Source organism: Theropithecus gelada, chromosome 16, assembly GCF_003255815.1.
Source record: "Theropithecus gelada isolate Dixy chromosome 16, Tgel_1.0, whole genome shotgun sequence".
NCBI classification, from domain to species: domain Eukaryota; kingdom Metazoa; phylum Chordata; class Mammalia; order Primates; family Cercopithecidae; genus Theropithecus; species Theropithecus gelada.
Window position 1 is genome coordinate 49065604 of NC_037684.1, and position 16089 is coordinate 49081692.

Below are 16089 nucleotides of genomic sequence, written 5' to 3' on the forward strand. Positions count from 1 at the left end.
AAAAATACAAAAAAGTAGCCAGGCGTGGTGGCGGGCGCCTGTAGTCCCAGCTACTCGGGAGGCTGAGGCAGGAGAATGGCGTGAACCCGGGAGGCGGAGCTTGCAGTGAGCTGAGATCCGGCCACTGCACTCCAGCCTGGGTGACAGAGCGAGACTCCGTCTCAAAAAAAAAAAAAAAAAAGAAAAGAAACAAGTTTCTTCTCTGCAGGACTTCTCAGAGGCTTTGATATAGTCCTGTGCCTAATGAACCTGCAAGAGGGGCATGGGGAATGAATTCAGTGCTTCCCAAGTGAATCTGACCACAGAACCTTTACAGGGCACCTGGCAGGATGAGGGTTCCACAGCACAAACTTTGGGAGCCCTCTGCCCCCATCCCCCTCTATGCCCTTGTGTGCCATGCTTACACCCTGCCAACACCTGGATATTCTGGTGTCTGGGGAGGCACTGTCACCCCTCTGGACCATTGGCATGGGGCAGGGAGGCTGGAAGGGCTTACCTGGGCCAGGGCAGTTGTCTCAGGCCTCACCCTCACCCACCTTGTCTCCTAGGCCTGCCTGGCACTTCTCCCTTGCTGCAACCGAGGTATGGGCCTGGCATCGCAGGGGCAGCAGGGGCTCTGACTGCTCTCTTTCTCTGAGCTGGGATGGAGGGAAGCTGAACCTGGAATGGCAGAGGCTGGAGGCTGTGGGGTCCCATCTGATGAGGTTGGGCTGTGCGGGTCTAGGGAGGGGTGCCGTGCTGAGGACCCCATCCTGCAGGTCACATGGTGGGCTTTAAGGAAGACCACTACATGCTGCGGGAGAACCTGATGGCCTCAGACCACCTGGACACGCCCATGCTGCGCAGCGGGAACCTCAAGGGCCGTGACGTGGTCCGCTGGAAGGTCACCAACAACGTGCAGCGGCCTGGCTTTGCCACTCATGCTGCCAGCATCAACCCCACAGAACTGGGTGAGGGCAGGACTGGGCGCCACAGCTCTGGGCAGTGCTCTTCGGGCCCTCTGTTCCAGATCTGGGATCACAGCACACCTCTTCTCTGGGTGTGGGGTGCAGGGACAGGGCTCAGTCACCTTTTGCCCTATCCTGATGGTGCTATGAACCTCATGCCTCAGTGTGCGTGGCCTAGTGGCCAGGCATCCCCGGATCCTAGCATGGTTGCTGGAGGGATGCTCTGTGGTGCCCGTCATGCAGGGAGCTGACCACATCCATCTCACCCCCTCCCACCGCCTTTCCCTAGTGCCCTACGGGCTGTCCTTGCGCCTGGCCCGCCTTTGCACCGAGAACCTGCTAAAGCCTGACACTCGGGAGTGTGCCCAGCTGCGCCAGGAGGTGGAGGAGAACGTAAGGACCCAGGAGCTAGGCCTGGCCGGAGATGTGGGTATGAGGGCGGGTGGGGTGGGCAGGGCAGAGCGAACACAGTCGTGGCACCAAGATTCGTTCACTAGGGGAGAGGGGCCTCTCTGGATCTGTGCCTGGCAGGGCCATCCTGGTATCTGTTTCCAGAGGGCAGGAGGCCACAGCCTGGGCCCAGGATGCGGCCCCACGGGGCATCAGCCAACCTCAGGCCCCAGCCAACCCTGAGGGCCTCTGGGTACAGAGGCTGCCTGGGTCCTCAGCCTGAGGGCTTACCATGGGGTGGCCTAGGCCCAGCCTCACACCCCTCCCTTGCCTGGCAGCTGAACGAAGTCTACAGGCAGATCTCCGGTGGACACAAGCTCCAGCAGACCAAGTTCCGGTGAGTCCCAGGGTGCCCGGGTTGGGTGGGGGAGCCACTCCTACCGCCGACTCCAGGAGCTGAAGCCGCCAGGCAGATCAGGCCTCCACTTCAGGGCTCTCTGGCTCACAGCACCCTCTTTGTCCCCACAGGCAGCAGCCCAATGCTGGGAAAAAGTGAGTAGAAGACTGGCGGATGAGACAGCCCCCACTTCCTGCCCACCTGTCCCCAGCCCAGCCATCTGCCTCGTCCGTCCCTGCTCCATCTCCATCCCATAGGAAGGGAGGGCCAGATGTGTCCGTCGGGTTTGGACCTTCATTCGTTCCTTTGACCATTTCTTCAACAAATGCTAACGTGAAGTGCTTGCTATGAAGTGGCCCCCGGACTAGAGCAGGCAAAAGCGAATCAACCCAGTCCCTGCCCTCATACAGGTGACCTTCCAGCCCCCCACCCAGTACTAGTGATAGCAGGTACCCATCTCCATCCGCTCCAGGGTCTAAGACCTGGATCCTGGGTGCACCTCTGGAGGCCAGGCAGGTTACACACCTTTTTCCCCAGGTCCTACTCCGAGTCCTGGCCCTTCAGGGGGAGAGACAGGGAGTGAGGAGGGGGTCTCAATGCAGGGACAGCAGAGCTAGAATCGTAGCACATGGCCATCAGTAAGAACCATTAGCTGGGTGTGTGCCTTACACCTGTAATCCCAGCATTTTGGGAGGCTGAGGCGGGTGGATCACCTCAGGTCAGGAGTTCAAGACCAGCCAGGCCAACATGGTGAATACACCATCTCTACTAAAAATACAAAAATTAGCTGGGCATGGTGGTGGGCGCCTGTAATCCCAGCTACTTGGGAGGCTGAGGCAGGAGAATCGCTTGAACCTGGGAGGCAGAGGTTGCAGTGAGCTGAGATTACACCACTGCACTCCAGCCTGGGCGACAGAGCGAGACTATCTCGGGAAAAAAAAAAAGAAAAGAATGGCTGACCAGCATTTCTGATCCTGCTACCAGCCAAGCATGGTCCTTAGGGCTTTCCGTGTGTGGTTATCTTGTGGTTATCTTATCCAACCCGCTCATCAAGCCTGTGAGGTAGATATCACTGCTGTTCCCATTTTGCCGATGAGGAAGCTGAGGCTCAAAAGGGTTAAGTGATTTGCCCAAGGTTATCCAGCTATTGAGAACTAGAGCCAGGGCTGGGGCTGCAGCAGCCTGGCTTGAGCACTCACACCCTTAGCATCTTTGCAGTCCAGCCCTTGATGAGGTGGGCAGAGAAGCCCATTTCACAGAGGAGGATGCTGAGGACAAGGAGGTGCCATGGCTGGGCTGAGGCTGCAGGGTAAAGGGCATAGGGCTGGCATGGGCCTGGAACACTGCCTGCCTCTGAAGACCCTGCACTTCTTGCTGTCTTATATCCTGGCCCCTGAAGGGGAGAGGACAGGCAGGAGGGACAGGGCAGCAGGTGCCAGCCTGACCCCTCCCCTGCCTGAACCCTCCACCCTCAACCCAGGCAAGACCACACCATTGTGGACACAGTGCTGATGGCGCCCCGCTCGGCCAAGCCGGCCCTACTGAAACTTACAGAGAAGCAGGTGGAACAGAGGGCCTTCCATGACCTCAAGGTGGCCCCTGGCTACTACACCCTCACTGCAGACCAGGGTAGGAGGCCGGGTCCCCTGTGCCACTGCCTCGCATCTCCTGCCCATGTAGCCCCGTGACCCACCTCTGACCACCTCCCAACCCACTCAGACGCCCGGGGCATGGTGGAGTTCCAGGAGGGCGTGGAGCTGGTGGACGTACGGGTGCCCCTCTTTATCCGGCCTGAGGACGACGAGGAGAAGCAGCTGCTGGTGGAGGCCATCGATGTACCTGCGGGCACTGCCACCCTTGGCCGCCGCCTGGTAAACATCACCATCATCAAGGAGCAAGGTGGGTCAGGGTGGGGAGAGTGAGGGAGGCAGACGGGGGCTCAGGGGCACTGGTTCCTCCTGCGTAAGTGGAATTGCGACCTGGCCACGCTAGTCACTTAACCTCTGCAAGCCTTGGTTTCTCCATCTGTAAAATGGGTAAGGGCTCTTTTATGGAATACGGGGCTGTTCACCTCGCCAAAGTGCCTGGTGGTGAGCGCTCAGTAAATGGAAGCTTCTGTTGCATCCTCATAAGGGCCAGCCCCTTTCTCCTCTCTATCTAGAGGAGGGGTTGGCCAAGGCATGGCACCGTGGACATCTGACCCCTCCTGCCACCTGTGCCGGAAGCCACAGGCCTCAGGCCTGTTCCTGCTCTGCTCCAGCCCTGGGGCTGAGGGCTCCGTCTCTGGTCCTGCCTGTGCCTGGCCTCCCTCCTCTGCCTGGCTCTTCCAGGATGTCTGCTGGACACTTTGTTCCAGACCCACTTTTTTTTGTTTCTTGAGACGGAGTCTCGCTCTGCCACCCAGGCTGGAGTGCAATGGCGCCATCTCGGCTCACTGCAACAGCTTCCTCCCAGGTTGAAGTGATTCTCCTGCCTCAGCCTCCCGAGTAGCTGGGATTACAGGCGCTGGCCGCCATGCCCGGCTAATTTTTCTATCTTTAGTAGACATGGGGTTTCGCCATGTTGGCCAGACTGGTCTCGAACTCCTGACCTCAGGTTATCCACCTGCCTCGGCCTCCTAAAGTGCTGGGATTACAGGCGCAAGCCACTGCACCCAGTCCCTCACCTTTTTCTGGAAGGATTTTCCGTTTCGCTCCTGTGCTTTTCCCAGAGGGCAGTGCATGGCGGGAACCAAGTGGACTCATGGATTCTGGGCTGGGCTGGGCCGGGCTGCAGGAGAGCAGAAGGTGGGAAGGGACTGGGCCCAGCTCTGACCAGTGCCCGGGCTCCTTGCAGCCAGAGATGTGGTGTCCTTTGAGCAGCCTGAGTACTCGGTCAGCCGTGGGGACCAGGTGGCCCGCATCCCTGTCATCCGGCGTGTCCTGGACGGCGGGAAGTCTCAGGTCTCCTACCGCACGCAGGATGGCACTGCACAGGGCAACCGGGTGAGGCTCCGCCATGGGGTCGAGGGTGCAGCCTGGGGGGCTGCGTGGGCGCTGCATTGGGTTCCCAGGACAAAGCAGTACATGGCAGCTGCTTGAGTCCCTGGATGCTGGCCATGCCCCTGGCTGGCCTCCCAAGGATATGTTCACCTACTCCTGCCACCCTGTGGTAGGGGAGTCTCACCTGCCCAGGGTGCCAGTGACACCCTGGGTGAGGCTCCATTGCTGCCAGGGACTCAGGCCAAGAGGGCTCTTTCCTCCTTCATGGGCCAGGGACCTGCCCAGACCATTCCTGTCCCCTCCTGCAACCCAGGATCCACAGGGCAGCCAAACCTCTTGGAGATAAACTCCCGCTATATGCCCCAGTCCTGGGGGCTTTGGGCTTCTTGAGCTGGGATCAAAGACCCCGTGTCCCCGGGCCAGACTCCTCAAGGGCTGTAACGATTTGCCCTCCCCTGGGCCAAGCAGCCGGAGCAACCATTCAAGGCAGGGAGTGCCCTGGCTGGGCCAGCATCACCTTCACTGCTGAGCCCCAGTGCTGGGGTACAGCCAAATCCAGGTGCACACAGGCTGGACTGGGTTTTAGGCTTCATAGTTTTGTTTCTTTTGTTTGTTTCGTGTGGGGTTTTTTTTTGCTTCTTATTTTTTTGGGGAGTCAGGGTCTTGTTATGTTGCCCAGGCTGGTCTTGAACTCCTGACCTCAAGTGATCCACCCACCTCGGCCTCCCAAAGTGCTGGGATTACAGGAGTGAGCCACCATGCCTGGCCTAGTTTTTGTGTCTTTAGTAGAGATGGAGTTTTGCCATGTTGGCCAGGCTGGTCTTAAACTCCTGATCTCAAGTGATCCGCCCACCTCGGCTTCCCAAAGTGCAGGGATTACAGGTGTGAGCCAGTGCACCTGGCTTTTCTAGTTTTTAAATGTTGGCAACAAATCCATAATTAAAAACAAAGGCCAGGCATGGTGGCTCACACCTATAATCCCAGCACTTTGGGAGGCTAAGGTGGGAGAATCACTTGAACCCAGGTGTTCGAGACCCTGTCTACACATACAATGTAAACATGAGCTGGGCACAGTAGTGCATACTTGTGGACCCAGCCACTTGGGAGGCTGAGGCAGGAGGATCACTTGAGGCCAGGAGGTTTGGGCTGCAGTGAGCCATGTTCATGCTACTGCACTTCAGCCTGGGCAACAGAGTAAGACCCTCTTTAAAAAAAAAAATTAATTAAAAAAAAAATCAAACAAAAAAACAAAGAAACAAAACCTGGTTCAGTGCAGTAGCTCATGCACGTAATCCCAACGCTGTGGGAGACCACAGTGGGAGGATCCCTTGAGCCCAGGATTTGGAGGCCAGCTTGGGCAACATAGTGAGACCCTGTCTCTACTGAAAAAAAAAAAAAAGGCCAGGCAAGGTGGCGTCTGCCGGTAATCTTAGTATTGTGGGAGGCCAAGGCAGGTGGATCTCCTGAGGTCACGAGTTCGAGACCAGCCTGGCAAACATGGTGAAAACATTTCTCTACTAAAAATACAAAAATTTGCTGGGCATGGTGGCACGTGCCTCTAATCCCAGCTACCCGGGAGGCTGAGGCAGGAGAATTGCTGGAAACCAGGAGGTGGTGGCTGCAGTGAACTGAGATCACGCCATTGCACTCCAGTCTGAGCGACAGAGCGAGACTCCATCTCAAAAAAAGAAAAAAAAATTATCTCAAAAGTGATAAAGTCTCGCCTCCCTGGGCCCAGAGGCCCGTTCGGCAAACATAGGGGAGCATGTAGTCAGCAGGCCTGGGCTGCCTGGCCACATCCTATTTTTATTTACTTCTTTTTATTGATAGGAACTGTTCTCATTATTTTTCCAATGTCCCCCCATAAAAATTCCAAAGAATAATTTTTTTTTTTTTTAAGAGACAAGGTCTCCCTCTAGCCCAGAGTGGAGTACAGTGGCACAGTCCTAGTTCTCTACAATCTTGAACTCCTGGACTCAAGCAATCCTTCAACCTCAGCCTCCCAAGTAGCTGGGACTACAGATGTCCACCACCACACTGGCTAATTATTTTTTTTTTCTTTGAGACAGAGTCTCGCTCTGTTGCCCAGGCTGGCACGATCTCAGCTCACTGCAACCTCCACCTCCAGGGTTCAAGTGATTCTCCTGCCTCAGGCTCCCAAGTAACTGGGACTACAGGTGCGCACCACCACGCCCAGCTAATTTTCGTATTTTTAGTAGAGATGGGGTTTCACCATGTTGGTCAGGCTGGTCTCGAACTCCTGACCTCGTGATCCACCCACCTCGGTCTCCCAAAGTGCTGGGATTACAGCGTGAGCCCCCGCGCCCAGCCATTTTGTGTTTTTAGTAGAGATAGGTTTTCGCCATGTTGCCCAGGGTGCTCTCGAACTCCTGGGATAACATGATCCTTTTGCCTTGCCTTCTGGCTGTCCTGTTACACTTGTATAAAGATGCTTTGAGGCCGGGTGCAGTGGCTCATGCCTGTAATCCCAGCACTTTGGGAGGCCAGGGTGGACGGATCGCTTGAGATCAGGAGGTCGAGACCAGCCTGGCCAACATGGCAAAACCCTGTCTGTACCGAAAATACAGAAAATGATCTGGGTGTGGTGGTGTGCACCTGTGGTCCCAGCTACTTGGGAGGCTGAGGTGGAGCCCAGTAGGTGGAGGTTGCAGTGAGCCGAGATAGTGCTACTACACTCCAGCCTGGGTGACAGAGTAAGACACCTGTCTCAAAAAAAAAAAAGCTTTGATATTTATTTTTAAAAACATTTTAATTTCTCACCTTTTTATTTTGAAAAACTTCAAACATACAGAAAAATGGAAGGAACAATAAAACTAGCACCCATTTACCCTTTACATAGATTCACTGATTGCTAATATTTGCTTTCTCTCTCTTTCTATATAGATAGCAACACAGAAATAGAGATACAGATGTGGACATCTGTATCTTCACATTGATTATACTAGTACCTAAAATTAGTCCATATTCCGGCTGGGCATCACCAGTGACTCACACCTTAATCCCAGTACTTTGGAAAGCCGAGGCAGGTGGATCACCTGAGGTCAGGAGTTGGACACCAGTCTGACCAACGTGGAGAAACCTCGTCTCTACGAAAAATACAAAAATTAGCCGGGCATGGTGGCGGGTGCCTACAATCCCAGCTACTAGCTAGGCTGAGGCAGGAGAATCATTTGAACCCAGTGGGTGGAGGTTGCACTGAGCTGAGATTGCACCACTTCACTCTATTCTGGGCAAAAGAGCAAAACTCCATCCCAAAAAATATATATAAAATAAAATAAAATTGGTCCATATTCCGATGTCCCCTTGTTTGGATGTCCCAATAATGTCCTTTATAGCTTTTTTCCTCCCAATGCAGGAACCAATCAAGGATTTGGCATTGAATTTTTTCACGGGTCCTGACTCCTTTTATCTAGAAAAGTTTCCTGGCTTTGTCTTCCGTGACGCTGACTTTTGTTAAGACAAGGTCTTGCTCTGTTGCCCAGGTTGGAGTGCAATGCCTTACTGCAACCTCCGCCTCCCGGGTTCAAGCATTTCTCCTGCCTTAGCCTTCCAAGTACCTGCGATTACAGGCACCTGCCACCATGCTGGGCTAATGACACTGACACTGACATTTTTGAAATATCTATGTAGGTTGCTTGCAGGCAGCTCCCTGGTTTTTTTTTGTTGTTGTTGTTTTGTTTTGTTTTTGTTTTTGTTTTACAACTATGGGCCTCACTTTCTGAGTTGGGTGGCATGAGGTTGCCTCCCCAACCATGGCCCTGGCTGCTGAGCCTGGAATTGAAATCTTGCCCTGAAGTGCCACCTAGTGGTCTTCTATGTGAAGGATTTTCTTTTTTTTCCTCCCAGTTCTTATTCTGGAAAGCTCAGGCAAGCTCCACTGCATTGAAAGGAAGCTGGGTGGCTCACATCTGTAATCCCAGCACTTTGGGAGGCCAAGGTGGGTGGATCGCTTGAGGCCGGGAGTTCAAGACCAGCCTAGGCAACATAGGGTAACTGTGCCTCTAAAAAAAAAAAAAAAAAATTAGCTAGGTGTGGTGCACACCTGTAGTCCCACTACTTAGAAGGCTGAGGGAAAGGATGGGCTGAGCCCAGGAGGTCAAGGCTTCAGTGAGCCGTGATTGTGCCCCTGCACTCCAGCCTGGGTGACAAGAGTGCGACCCTATCTCAAAAAAAAAACCCACAAAAACATGGCTGGACATGGTGGCTCACGTCTGTAATCCCAGCATTTTGGGAGGCCAAGGCGGGAGGATCACTTGAAGTCAGGAGTTCGAGACCAGCCTGGCCAACATGGTGAAACCCCATCTCTACTAAAAAGACAAAAATTAGCCGGGCGTGGTGGCAGGTGCCTGTAATCCTAGCTACTCGGGAAATGGAGGTGTGAGAATCATTTGAACCCAGAAGGTGGAGGTTGCAGTGAGCCGAGATCACGCCACTGCACTCCAGCCTAGGCGAAAGAGTGAGATTACACCTCAAAAAAAAAAACAAAAAAAAAAACCCACAAAAACCTGAAGCTGATGTAAGTACTCCACCCAGCAAGCAGGGATGATCTCTGCGGTGTCCATGAGGTTGGGAGGGAGCATGTGGCCGTGACTCTTGCCTCAGCCCCCGGCCACGACCCTGACCCTGACCCCTCCACTCCCAGGACTACATCCCTGTGGAGGGTGAGCTGCTGTTCCAGCCTGGAGAGGCCTGGAAAGAGCTGCAGGTGAAGCTCCTGGAGCTGCAAGAGGTCGACTCCCTTCTGCGGGGCCGCCAGATCCGCCGTTTCCACGTACAGCTCAGCAACCCTAAGTTTGGGGCCCACCTGGGCCAGCCCCACTCCACCACCATCATCATCAGGGACCCAGGTAGGCAGAGCCTGGGGGTTGGCTTAAGCAGGGGGAGAGGGAAGACTGGGGGTCTCTCAACTAGGTCTGCCAGATTTAGCAAATCCAAACACAGGACTCCCGGGTAAATCTGAATTTCAGATAACAACATACACGTTGGTAGGGCAAGTATGTTCCATGCAATATTTGGAACGTACTTATCCTATTTTTGCAAAATGGGCTGGGTGTGCTGGCTCATGCCTGTAATCCCAGCACTTTGGGAGGCTGCAGTGGGAGGATCACTTGAGCCCAGGAGTTCTAGACCAGCCTGGGCAACATAGTGAGACCTTGTCTTTACAAAAAATAAACAAATTAGCTTGGCGTAGTGGTGTGCACCTAGAGTCCCAGCCACTCCGGAGACTGAGGTGGGAGGATCACTTGAGCCCAGGGAGTCTGGGCTGCAGCAAGCTGTGATCACACCACTGCACAGCGCCTGGGCCATGGAATGAGACCCTGCCCCTCAACAACAAAAGAAAAGGCTGTTGTTTATCTGAAATTCATATGTAACTAGGCATCTGCATTTTATCTGGCAACCCGACAGCCAGAGAGGCTGAGGTCATGTTGTCACCACGCAATAGGAATTCTCCCATCAGACCCTGGCCCTTTGGCTTCAGCCTCAGTTCCAACTAACATGCAGGTGCTTCTGGAAGAGGTGGGCCAGTTAGTTCCTCTCAGCCCTCAGCCTCCCCACTGGGAGAAGGCCTGCCAGGAAGATGGGAGAGGAGTGAGATACTCAGGGTCCGGTGTGGAGATGGGGCGGGGAGCAAATGTTCTCATGTGGAATGTTCCCTGAGCTGCCAAGGGAGAAAGGGGCAGACCAGCTCCCTCCTCCTTCTGTTCCTCCAGTGACTCTCCTGGGTCCTCCGCCAAGCTTGGCAGGATGCTCTATGTGGCAGCAATGGGGCACCAGGTGTCCGGAGACGCGGGTGGGCAGGTCTGAGTTGAATGCGCTGGGCAGAGCGCCCTGGGTGTTTAAGTGGGTCTCTGTCGCCCCCTGGTGGCGAAGCAGGATCTGAGTGGTTGCCCTGCCCCGGCTTGACCCATTAGATGAGCTGGACCGGAGCCTCACGCGTCAGATGGTGTCATCACAGCCACCCCCTCACGGTGACCTGGGCGCCCCGCAGAACCCCAACGCTAAGGCCGCTGGGTCCAGGAAGATCCATTTCAACTGGCTGCCCCCTTCTGGCAAGCCAATGGGGTACAGGGTAAGGCGGGGGGCTGAGGGCCACGGCAGGTGGATGCGCGGTCTGGTACCAGCCCTCATGGAAGAGGTGGGCCGTCTGAGGCCAGGGCCCGCTGAGAGAGAGCAGACAGTGGAACCTAGCACAGGTGGTCAGAGGGAAACCCGGTCTGTGCTGGGGAAGAGGGAAGACCCATTTCCGAGCTTATTAGACATTTGTCCTCCTTCCTAAAATGGGGCCCCCTCCCACCCCCGCATGGGAGACACCCCCACCTGCTCTGCCCCAGTCCCGATGTGTGCCCATGGCAGATCTTTCAGCCCCTCCCTCAGGCCTTAGTGTCTGTCATCTGTGCAAAGAGATCAGTAAGGGCAGAGGTCAGCAGAGGGACAGGCAGCTTGGGTGCTTGCTGCTGCCTGCTGACCAGGACCCCTGTCCCTGGGGGCAGGTAAAGTACTGGATTCAGGGTGACTCCGAGTCCGAAGCCCACCTGCTCGACAGCAAGGTGCCCTCAGTGGAGCTCACCAACCTGTACCCGTATTGCGACTATGAGATGAAGGTGTGCGCCTACGGGGCTCAGGGCGAGGGACCCTACAGCTCCCTGGTGTCCTGCCGCACCCACCAGGAAGGTGAGGCCTCGCCATGTCTGTCCATTTGTCCCCTGGCTGCCCTGATGCCAGTGTGCCCAGCCCTCCCCTCTGCCACTGACAGCACTCTTCCTGTATCCCCCGCTCCCTAGTGCCCAGCGAGCCAGGGCGTCTGGCCTTCAATGTCGTCTCCTCCACGGTGACCCAGCTGAGCTGGGCCGAGCCGGCTGAAACCAACGGTGAGATCACAGCCTACGAGGTCTGCTATGGCCTGGTCAACGACGACAACCGTAAGAACCACATCTTCCTTCCTGCCCGAAGAGAGAACAGCCATGGAAGGGAGGGGACAAAGCGGGAGGGAGCTCTGGGTCACTCCCTGGACCTGCTGTGCAGGGCACTCGAGGCCTTCATCCTGGTTATTGGATAAGCCTGAGGCATCGTTAGGGTTTTGGCCAGATTTTGGGCTGGGTTGCATTCTAAGACCAAACCCAGAAGGTTGCAGGGTGGGTGGTTACCTATGTGGAGTGGGTTCACAGGCTCAGGGGTACCCCTCCCCATGCAGGTAACCAGGGAGCTCACACTTGCATGGTTTTCTTAGGGCAAGAAGAAAGTTACTGGATTTAGCAAACGGAAATACAGGAGGCTCTGAATTTCAGATAGCACTTTAAAAGATTATTTTGTACATTGAGAGGCCGAGGCAGGTGGACTGCTTGAGGTCAGGAGTTCAAGACCAGCCTGGCTAACATGGTGAAACCCTGTTTCTACTAAAAATTAGCCAGGCATGGTGGCTCATGCCTGTAGTCCCAGCTAGTCAGGAGGCTGAGGCAGGAGAATTGCTTGAATCCAGAAGGCTCAGGTTGCAGTGAACCGAGATCATGTCACCGCACTCCAGCCTGGGTGACAGAGCCAGACTCCGCCGCAAAAAAAAAAAAAAAAAAAAAAAAAAAGATTATTTTATACAGTGTTTTATCTGGCAGCCTGAGATGAGAGTGCCTGGCAGAACAGTTATTTCTCCAGTCCTGGAAGGCGGGCGGGGTGGGCAACCCCCTATGCGTGCCCTTGCCTCGTGTGGAGGCACCGTGGATATATAGGTAGAGGTGGCATCGAGGCCAACTTGATGTTGACTCCAGCCTTGGCTCTGCCACTTACTCAGCAGAGTCTCTTGGAGGGCTGGTGACACATGTCCACACCAGTCATGCTGACGCTCGGGGCTCCACAGGCAGCAATTCAGCAGTGGCTGGCTTTGCCTTGCTCCCCAGCCCCTGGGTGCTATCCAGGGGATGCACGACTGTCCTACTGTATCAGGGCTGGTGCTGGGACCAGGCTGGGACCTGGGTGACCCTCTGAAGCACTCTCCCTGCCCCAGGACCTATCGGGCCCATGAAGAAGGTGCTGGTTGACAATCCTAAGAACCGGATGCTGCTCATTGAGAACCTTCGGGAATCCCAGCCCTACCGCTACACGGTGAAGGCGCGCAATGGGGCCGGCTGGGGGCCCGAGCGGGAGGCCATCATCAACCTGGCCACCCAACCCAAGCGGCCCATGTCCAGTGAGTGGTGGGCAGGGAGGTGAGGGGCAGACGGGGTAGAGGGACAGAGGGCAGCAGCCAGGGCCCTGGCTCACTCCCCCACCCTGCAGTCCCCATCATCCCTGACATCCCCATCGTGGACGCCCAGAGCGGGGAGGACTACGACAGCTTCCTTATGTACAGCGATGATGTTCTACGCTCTCCATCTGGCAGCCAGAGGCCCAGCGTCTCCGATGACACCGGTGAGTGGAGACCTGGGACCCACAAGAAGACAGTGGGGGTCTTGGGTACAGAGGGAGTCCACTGGGTCCAGAGAGAGGGCAAAGGGGCCAGCAACTAGAGGACATGGAGGTTAAGACAGCCTTGGACAGATGCAATGGTGTCCACATCTGTGCACGGGGCACAGGAACCAGTGCCTGGGGGACAGACACACACAGCCTTGTGCAAGCACACACGAGTTCATGCCCACAGGACGATGAAGAAACACAGCTTCACAACTTGAAGGTTCAGCAGCTCTGCCATGCACACAGGACACTCAGGCCACCCCCCGGGGCCAGGCCTGGCCCAGAAGCCCTGGGCAGCCACCAGGTGGCCACCTGGCAGGGGTAGGGGAGCCAAGGAGACAAGAACACCCCCCAACGGCTCTGTCCTTCCTCCTTGATTCCCAGAACAAAGTGGTGCAGAGCCCTCAGCTGGGCCTCCTGAGTGCTCAGTGTCAGCTCTGGCTCCACCTGTGGGACATCAGATGAATCACTTATCCTCTCCTTGCGTCAGTTTTCTGCTCTGTATAATGGGATACCAATCACACAGTACCATGAGTGGAAAAGCCTCCCGGGCACGTATATCATTTGTATTTTCTTCCGTCCCTGCCTATCCCTCAAGCTGCCCCCAGTGGACACATACTGGCCCCCACGGGGCTGAGCTTGGGCTTAAGGAGCCATTTTGAGGGGTTCAGGTGGAGCGCAGCTGGTGTGACTCTGGAACCCCAGCTCAGCTGCTTCTGACACTACCTGCGAAGCACTCGGTGGCTTGCGGAACAGTCCCTGGGAGGCAGGCAGGGGTGAGAGTCCTCTCTCCATTGTACAAATGGGAAACTGAGTCTCAGAGAGGTTAAGTAAGGCAAGGGAGACCTCACAGCTGGTGACAGAGCCCAGGCTTCCCCCAGGTCTCCTGGCGGGTCAGGGGGTCTCTCCTCCCCAGCTGTGCCAAGGCTGCACTTGCTCATCTGGAAAGCCTCCAGCCGCGCGAGGGTTTCACCTGCCGCAAGCCTTCCCCATCCGGCCTTGCGCATCTACCCCCGCAGCTCCCTCCGATCCCGGGAGCTGGAGACAGGCTCCCCTCGCAGTGCCTCCGGCCTTCCCCTGCCTGGCCCTCCTCGGCCCGGCGCTCCTAGGCGGTGCCAACGCGGCCCTTCGTTGTTCCCAAGGCTGCGGCTGGAAGTTCGAGCCCCTGCTGGGGGAGGAGCTGGACCTGCGGCGCGTCACGTGGCGGCTGCCCCCGGAGCTCATCCCGCGCCTGTCGGCCAGCAGCGGGCGCTCCTCCGACGCCGAGGCGCCCCACGGGCCCCCGGAGGACGGCGGCGCGGGCGGGAAGGGGGGCAGCCTGCCCCGCAGTGCGACACCCGGGCCCCCCGGAGGTGACAGGCTCACCCGCCGCGCCCCGATCCGCGCCCAACCAGCCTCACTCACGCCCGCGGGCCTGGGGGCCTGGGGTGGGTGTCTGCGCTGCCTCGGGGCCCCAGTTTCAGCCAGGCTGGGGCCTTGGCGGCTGGGGACACAGCTGCTCAGAGGCAGGGCCCAGTGCCAGAGGACACCCGAGGCAGGCGCTTGGGCCCTTACGGTGCCTGCCTGGCCAGGGGGTGCAAATTCAGAAGTCTGCTCAGGGAGCGGACCCTGGCACCCAAGTAGACTGCTCAGGGGCCTCAAAGGACAGGAGGGAAGGCTTTGGGATTTCCCCAAGGCAGGACTGACTGCAGGGGCAGCAAATCCCCCACCACTGCCAGGGTGGGCTGTGCTCATACTGATATAGTGGCCAGCCAGAGGACATGGGCTGTGGAAGCCTGGGTGGCCCTTGGGCTCCTCCAGGGACAGAGGGCCTCTGTCCCTAGTGGTTTGAGGGAAACTGGTTGTATTTAAGCAAAAGCCACCCAGAGGGTGGGTGACCAGGAATGTGCAGGGCCGACCTGCTCCTTGGGGCCTGGGTCTGGGGCAGGCCTGACTAAGGGACCCTGCTCTCCCCTTGCAGAGCACCTGGTGAATGGCCGGATGGACTTTGCCTTCCCGGGCAGCGCCAACTCCCTGCACAGGATGACCACGACCGGTGCCGCTGCCTATGGCACCCACCTGAGCCCCCACGTGCCCCACCGTGGACTAAGCACATCCTCCACCCTCACACGGGACTACCACTCGCTGACCCGCTCGGAACACTCACACTCGACCACACTGCCCAGGGACTACTCCACCCTCACCTCCGTCTCCTCCCACGGTGAGTGACCTCAGCCAACCCTGCCTCGCCCACTAACCCTTCCTTTCTTCCAGCTCCTGGAGCCTCGGGCTTCTGCCTGCTGTCCCGATGGTCCATTCTCCAACACACACACGCATGCACACACGCACACATGCATGCACACACGCACACATGCATGCACACATGCACGCATGCACACTTATGCATGCACACTCCTTGATCCTCTCACTCTTGTTTTGTCCTGCCCTAGGCCTCCCTCCCATCTGGGAACACGGGAGGAGCAGGCTTCCGCTGTCCTGGGCTCTGGGGTCCCGGAGTCGGGCTCAGATGAAAGGGTTCCCCCCTTCCAGGGGCCCACGAGACTCTATAATCCTGGCTGGGAGGCCAGCAGCGCCCTCCTGGGGCCCAGGTAGTACAGGGGTGGCCATCCTGTCTCCACAGCTGTCCTGCTCCATCTGTCATCCAGCTGTCATCCAGCCACCATAGCAGCCGCCAGCTGTGCCCACTGCTTCCCCTCCATTCCATCCACAGGACCCCCGCCTGCCCACAGGCGCTAACCACCTGCCCTACCATCAGTGCTGATGCCTAACACTGCCTCTGCCCTTCCAGGGGGCGGGGCTATGGCTGGGGCAGGAGAGGGGCCAGGCCAGCTGAGGAATTGAGGGGGTGGGGCTGGCAGGCTCACAGGGCTCACCCTCTCTTGGCACAGGCAGGGCCCGCACCCTCCTGGAG

The 16089-nt window shown here is 57.0% G+C and overlaps 1 protein-coding gene across 1 annotated transcript in view; it reads left to right on the forward strand.

Moving 5' to 3' along the window:
• The window catches only part of ITGB4 (integrin subunit beta 4), a 37814-nt gene that overhangs the window by 19452 nt on the left and 2273 nt on the right, over nt 1-16089 (forward strand). Inside the window, exons 19-34 of the mRNA XM_025362948.1 lie at nt 549-582; nt 759-950; nt 1237-1340; nt 1676-1734; nt 1866-1889; nt 3215-3363; nt 3454-3633; nt 4570-4718; nt 9379-9583; nt 10649-10806; nt 11228-11408; nt 11519-11656; nt 12733-12915; nt 13005-13136; nt 14321-14530; nt 15139-15378. Of these exons, the coding sequence (XP_025218733.1) occupies nt 549-582; nt 759-950; nt 1237-1340; nt 1676-1734; nt 1866-1889; nt 3215-3363; nt 3454-3633; nt 4570-4718; nt 9379-9583; nt 10649-10806; nt 11228-11408; nt 11519-11656; nt 12733-12915; nt 13005-13136; nt 14321-14530; nt 15139-15378 (2338 nt within the window). The remainder of the gene's footprint in view (nt 1-548; nt 583-758; nt 951-1236; nt 1341-1675; nt 1735-1865; nt 1890-3214; nt 3364-3453; nt 3634-4569; nt 4719-9378; nt 9584-10648; nt 10807-11227; nt 11409-11518; nt 11657-12732; nt 12916-13004; nt 13137-14320; nt 14531-15138; nt 15379-16089) is intronic.